The sequence below is a fragment of the Microtus pennsylvanicus genome, chromosome 1 (assembly GCF_037038515.1).
Source record: "Microtus pennsylvanicus isolate mMicPen1 chromosome 1, mMicPen1.hap1, whole genome shotgun sequence".
In the NCBI taxonomy this organism is placed as follows: Eukaryota; Metazoa; Chordata; class Mammalia; order Rodentia; family Cricetidae; genus Microtus; species Microtus pennsylvanicus.
The window spans coordinates 57,107,647-57,114,289 of NC_134579.1; the positions used below are offsets into that span (position 1 = coordinate 57,107,647).

At 43.1% G+C, this 6,643-nt stretch overlaps 1 protein-coding gene and 2 non-coding genes across 3 annotated transcripts; 1 reads left to right on the plus strand and 2 right to left on the minus strand.

The window, feature by feature from the left end:
- Window positions 1-969: 969 nt before the first annotated feature.
- Window positions 970-5,272, minus strand: Trmt10c (tRNA methyltransferase 10C, mitochondrial RNase P subunit). Its single transcript, XM_075964568.1, has 2 exons — window positions 5,030-5,272; window positions 970-2,464 (listed from the first exon to the last, which is right to left on the minus strand). Exon 2 carries the CDS (start codon window positions 2,440-2,442, stop codon window positions 1,201-1,203), a length of 1,242 nt encoding a protein of 413 aa, XP_075820683.1. The 5' UTR covers window positions 2,443-2,464; window positions 5,030-5,272; the 3' UTR covers window positions 970-1,200.
- Window positions 2,954-3,088, minus strand: LOC142842814 (small nucleolar RNA SNORA70). Its single transcript, XR_012909477.1, has one exon. It is a non-coding gene; the product is annotated as a small nucleolar RNA SNORA70 (small nucleolar RNA).
- Trnad-guc (transfer RNA aspartic acid (anticodon GUC)) lies at window positions 3,806-3,877 on the plus strand. The gene has a single exon. It is a non-coding gene; the product is annotated as a tRNA-Asp (tRNA).
- Window positions 5,273-6,643: the final 1,371 nt, after the last annotated feature.

Here is a 6,643-nt window from a genome sequence, read left to right on the forward strand (position 1 = left end):
AGAATATGTATAATGGAGCCAGGCATGGTGGTACATCTCTATAATTGCATCATTTGGCAGGTGGAAGCTGAGAACCAGGAGCTGAAGATCAATCTCAGCACACTGAGACTGGCACAGGCTACTTCAGACAGCCCCACCAAACACACACACACACACACACACACACACACACACACACACACACACCAAACAAAAAAACAAACAAAAACCAAGCTAAAAAGTCTGACAAAGAATCCATTAAAAAAAAAAGCTATGTTATAGAATAGTTGTTGAAGATGTGTTACATTTGCTTATGCTATGGAATATTTGTTTAATGATACAAAGATGTGTTGCATTCTTTTATGTTGCATTTAACTCTGTGAAGCTGTGTCACTTTGTCTAGAACACCTGATTCGCTTAATAAAGTGACCAACAACAAAGCAGAAAGGATAGGCAGGACTGTCAGGCAGAGAGTATAAACAGGAGGAGAAATCTGGAAGATCTAAGAGCAAGAGAAGGAGAAGGACTCCAGGGGCCAGCCACCCAACTACACACTAAGCCATGGAGTAGTAAGAAAGGTATATAGATAAAGATAAAAGCCTAGAGGCAGGGCTGGAGAGATGGCTCGGAGGTTAAGAGCACTGCCTGCTCTTCCAAAGATCCTGAGTTCAATTCCCAGCAACCACATGGTGGCTCACAACCATCTGTAATGAGATCTGGTGCCCTCTTCTGGCCTGCAGGCATACATGCAGAGAGGCATACATGCAGAGAGTACTGAGAATACTGTATACATAATAAATAAATCTTAAAAAAATAAATAAATACTGTATACATAAGGCAGGCAAAAGGTAGATGGGATAATTTAGGAAAAGCTGCCTAGAAACAAGCCAAGTTACCAGACATTAGTAAGAAAAAAATAAGACTCTGTGTAATTTACTTGTGTGCTGGGTGGTGCGCACCCCCCCCAAAGAACAAAGAGTTAAAAAAAACTACAATGATATAACTTTTATTGTGTTCAATTCTAGATTAATCTATAATTTCCGATTGTTCCTACAACAAATAAAACATACTTTCAAAGTTTTCCAGATACTTAAATTAGAAAAAGACAAAACTGTTTGTCTGGAAAGACTACTTTTAAAATACAATTCCGTTTAGAAATACCTTACTTGAACTGTATTTCCAATGTATTTACTTCTTACACTATTAAATTTTCTCATTATGTCACCTTTTCCGTGTGCGTACATTTAAGGAGCCTTCTAGAAACGACCGTGTCTTTGTCTTCTTCAGCTTCGTAAAATCCTCCTGAGAATGCTGAGTGACCTCCAAATAGCCAGTGTGCTTTCTCCTGGGAACAAACTTCAGAGCCTCTTCCCAGTTACCAGTGTTTTTCATGCAGAGTAAAATACGGACCATTTGATCTAAGGTGAGGTTTTTGTTACCGATATCCCACTGTAAATATTTATCCAGTGGAAGACGTTCTGTGGCTAGATTTAGCCGTTTTGCCTTGGCCAGGGATATGCCTGTCTGTACACTTTTATCAACAAGTGATCCAATTATATAAATTTTATCATGCTTGAAGGTAGTCATAACATTGGGAGAATCTGCAGTTAAATATATAATACTGTCCTTTGGAAATACATCGACGGGAGACTTTTCTGTTGCTGTTAAGAGCAATTTGTCCCACTTTCCACTGTAGCGTTTAACTAAGTGTCTATGATAAGCACTATCTAGTTTAAGATTGCAGAAATAAATGTGGAAAGGATCAACATTTTTTCTGTTCCACCCTTCACTTTCTAGAAGTTGAGAAACAGTATTCTGCAGGTCACCTGGTTTCATAAAATTTTCGTAATCCATGTCAAAAACCAAAGGCTGTCCAAATTGCATAGCCTGGACACCCTTCCAGCCCATTGCAATGTTCATCTGCCGGTCCCAGAGTCGAAGAAACATAAAGTCCTGGTTTTGTCCACCCTTGGTGGTTTCTAGCAACCTGGCCTTTTTTGCTTCTTCCCGGGCCTCTGCTTTCATTTCCTTCTTTATTTGCTCAGCTTTTTTCTTTATTTCTTTACCATACAAAAACTTTAAGTATTTTCTTTGGGCTGATTTAGAAGCACATTCCATAAGGGTTTTGAGTTCTTCTTCAGTGATACGTTCTGGTACTTGTCTGCCAAGCAATCTCCACATCTCAATTAATTCTCTGGTGGCAGCTAGAGGATCTTCGCCATTGTCTGAGGCCATTGAGACACCATCTTCTTGAATGCTAGATTTCATTGTAGTTTTCCACTTGTCCAATTCTAGCTGTTCTGGAGGGGACGTACTGTCCTTATTATGACAGGACAAAGAAGATGCTTTGGAAGACATGTATCTCTGCAGAACTGTTGAATATAAATTCCTTCTTTTCCTATGAATGGTAAATGGCAACATTAATCTGGCAAAAGGCCTTGAGAATCGGACAGTAACATTCATTTTGAAGAAATGTGAAGAACTCCTATAGAAGAAAAATGAAATTAAGTTAGATAAAGATTTTAAAACTCCCTGTGAATCTGATTTCTTTCTTTCTCAGGCAGACAAATGAGATGTATTAGTACACATGAGCAGTGGACATGGACTCAGGTCAGGGGAAGGCCTTCGGAAAGCTGGGTCTGGCACTCCTCCAGGGGGAGTCATAGTTGTGAACATTTTGACCCCACAGCCATCAGGGACGAGCCAATTGTAGCTACCATGGCTTTCAATTCAACTGTATTAAACTCGAAGCACTACTTCCCTAAGATGTGATCTTCCGGCTGTCAGGAAACCCCAAGTTGGCTCAACACAGGGCCTCACAAACTCTTCATTCTGCAGTTTAGTGTGGATGGACATGATGGCCTGAACAATAGAAACACTGTGCCCCGGGGCTTCCCCACAAAAACCCCAAATACTTGTCTGTACAGCCTAGGTTGGAGATAGCATTGAGATGAGACATGATTATCTACTTGAAAACTGTCTCCAAGGTCCCTTTGGGCAACCTGTACATTCAACAGGCTGCATACACTACCAAGGAGAATGTTGTTTGCAACCATTGCACACCAGACCCCCATGAGGAAAGGAAGCTGGTCGGCTTAATTGGCTGCAGAAGGGAACTGATTTCTGAGGCGCAAAGGGAATCAACTTAGATTGATTGCACATGCACCACTAATTTAATTCTCTCATGTATTACATCCCAACTGCAGTTCCCACTCCCTCTTCTCCTCCTAGCCCCTCTCTACTAATTTAACTCCTATGCACCAAAGCTTGTGATCACTTACTGGTCATTTTTTAAATTTTTTATTTTTGCAAGACAAGGGTCTTTTATGCTGGCCAGGCTGATTTTAAACTTGTCAGCACCAGTGCTCTGCCCCAGCCTCTGAAATAACTGGCACTATATAGTATGTATCACCACACCCTGCTTCATGTTCTTATTTTACAGATGAATTTCAACATTTTAAAAAAGATTTTATTTTATTTATTATGTATACAGTGTTCTGTCTGCATGTAAGCATGCCAGAAGAGGGCACCAGATCTCTTTACAGATGGTTGTGAGCCACCATGTGGTTGCTGGGAATCGAACTCAAGGATCTCTGGAAGAACAGCCAGTACAACCGCTGAGCCATCTCTCCAGCCCCTAATTTCAACATATTTTTAAACAAAAGGTTAACTCAAATAACCTTTTTAGATTTGCATAGAAACAGGCCTAGAGAATCAATATAACTAGTGAGGAAAGTTGTATGCCAATTACAGAGCTGAGAACAAGATGCTATAGTCTCCTTCAGAAAAATATCCAATCTCAAGATCCTTCATGAAAGCAACAAGGTCCTCGTTTGTATAGTGGTGAGTATCCCCGCCTGTCACGCGGGAGACCGGGGTTCGATTCCCCGACGGGGAGCCAAAAAAAAAAAAAAAAAAGAAAGCAACGAGGAAGACAAAATAGCAGGAAAGCTTTATAAGGCGGCAGCTAATAGACACCAAAGAGCTGCCACACAGATGCCTCTGTGCTTCCAAAACAGAAATATGCTTAAAATTTGTTAACTAGTGCAAAATATGAGGGGAAAGGAAAATTCCTGAAAAATTCCAACCTTTGGTTTCCTATAATGACCATGCACACTCCCGGATGTTCTCATGTTCTCTGTCCATATAGATGCCCAGATGCACTCCTCGCACCCCAAAATACCACAATTTTGTGTTCGGTTTAGATCCAAGATCATGAATTTGGCCTAAACAGATTTTCTTTTTTTTTTTTTTTAATATTTATTTATTTATTATGTATACAATAGTCTGTGTGTATGCCTGCAGGCCAGAAGAGGGCACCAGACCTCATTACAGATGGTTGTGAGCCACCATGTGGTTGCCGGGAATTGAACTCAGGACCTTTGGAAGAGCAGGCAATGCTCTTAACCACTGAGCCATCTCTCCAGCCCCTAAACAGATTTTCTTAATACCACCCTCTGTTTGTCTTTTCAGCTGCACATAGCTTTATCATTTCACACTTTCGACCAATCAGTCCTGCTCGTTGCCTTTCTGGTTATTCGAGCTCGGGTTCTCTGTATTCTGGCACCTTTGTGCCTATGATAATCCTTGCAACACTCGAATTGTTTTCCCCACTAGAAGCTAAAGACTATATTCCATTAGGAATAAAAATGTGTTAGAGAGAAACCCTGCCTCGAAAAATTCTTTGCAAGTTCTCCACTCCTTAGCGCAGAGTGGCCTCAAACTCCAGACAGATCTCCTGCCTCAGCCTCCTCAGTCCTGAGATTATAGTTAAAGGCCTGTACCACCACACTCATTATAAAAAGCTAATTTGAATTTTTTTTATTTTATTTTAGAAGTGTGTGTGTGTGTGTGTGTGGTGTGTCCTGGCCAGGGTTAGACACAGTTGTGAGCTGTACGAATTGGGTGCTGAAAACCATGTTCGAATCCTCCGCAAGAGCACTACTTCTTAAGAGCTGAGCCGTCTCTCCTGCCCCCAACAACTTACATTTTAATGCCAATAAAGGAGATGATTTTGGTAAACACGGCCTTCAGGCATTGTACTACTTACGATTTCTAAATCACCGCTTCCTCTGGACTGTACTTCTCAGCACACACGCTCCACAGCCGGCATCCCGAACAGCCACCGGGTCTACGCAGCACCAGAACACCGGCGGAGGAAGGCCCGCGTGGACCAGGAGTGCGGCCGAGCGCCGGGACCCGCTAACTGCGGCCTGGGAGAGCAGCCCCGAAGAGCACCCCCCTGCCTGCACCGCACACGCCGTAGGGAAGCCGAGGAGTTCCGGCCGCGGCCGCCGGAAGTCCCACACCGCCAGAAGTCCCGCCTCTTCCTCCCGGCGCTGCCTCTGACGTCTAGCCCTGCCGGAAGTTTCTCTGCTTAGAGTCGGTTCGCTGTCTCGTTGACTGGCTGCCTGTGAGTCCTTGTGAAAATGAGTAGGCCAGGGGCTCCACCGGCGCCCCGCCACCCTTTTTAGTGATTTGTTGTTAGAACTAGAAACCTCTTCACCGGCTCTCAGCTTGGTTACTCTATTTATATGTATGTACTAACAAAACGACCTGAACGCAAATCTTACGGTTCTATTTTAAAGTTTAATTCTAGCCAGGCGTAGTGGTGCATACCATTAATCTCAGCGTTTGGGAGGCAGGGGAATCTCTAGCTTGAGGCCAGCCTGATGTACAAAGCTAGTTCCAGTACTGCCAGCCCTACACAGGGCTGTCTCAATACCACCCCCACAAACCGAAACAAACAAAAGGATTGTTGACTAACGTTTGAGATATGAAGGAGAGCCCCACACAGCAGGGGTTCCTTCCACACCCCGGAGTGGGTACAAACCACACCCAAACACCTATTTTCTCCAAGAGATCCTTTATTAAGCAGGAAGGGAAAATGGCTGCTTTCTGACTCAGGTAGAAAAACAGCAGCAAATGGCCTGCAGGTGTGATCTTCAAGAAAGGGTAGGTATGTGTTAGAGTGGGCTGGGGAATGCAGTGGTATATTTTTATTGGGCAAGTTAATTAGGTGAATCAAAGGGGGCTTTTGATTTTTGCTGGGCTTTAATAATTTGATAGTAGGACCCCGGTAGTCAGTCTCAGGAGGAGGAAGTGGTCAATAAGGCAATAGAACTTGATGACTATATTTAGGAGTGTTATCTCACGGTTTTTAGCAGGGCAAAGGGAATGGGAGAAAAGGGCAAGGCCTCCCGGAGCCGTCCAAGCTCACCATGCTCAAGCCAACCAGAGTTCCTTCAGTATCAGTCACCGCTGGAAGTAAAACATCCATACTCCAGTGCTAGAGGAGAGGCAATATTTTCAGCTTGTCAAATGGGTGCTTCAGTAAATCATGCTAAATCAAGGGCTTCATAATGACATTATCTTTCTGCTCTAAGGTAAAGACTTCAACTCAAAGTAATTGTGAATGATGTAGAGTAGCGGCAGATCAAATATTTGAAAGAATAATCGAAAGACCAGGTATGGTGACACGCCCGCCTTTAGCCCCAGCATTCGGGAGACAGAGCAGCAGCAGTCGAGACCCCCTTTGGGTGTCAGACGACTCTTTCACAGGGGTTACCTAAGACCATGGGAAACACTGGTATTTACATTACAATTCATAACTGTTATGAAGTAACAAGAAAAATAATTTTATGGCTGAGGGGGATCAGCTCAG

Coding starts and splice junctions, on each gene's coding strand:
- Trmt10c (XM_075964568.1), bottom strand. CDS start 2,442: ATGAATGTTACTGTCCGATTCTCAAGGCCTTTTGCCAGATTAATGTTG.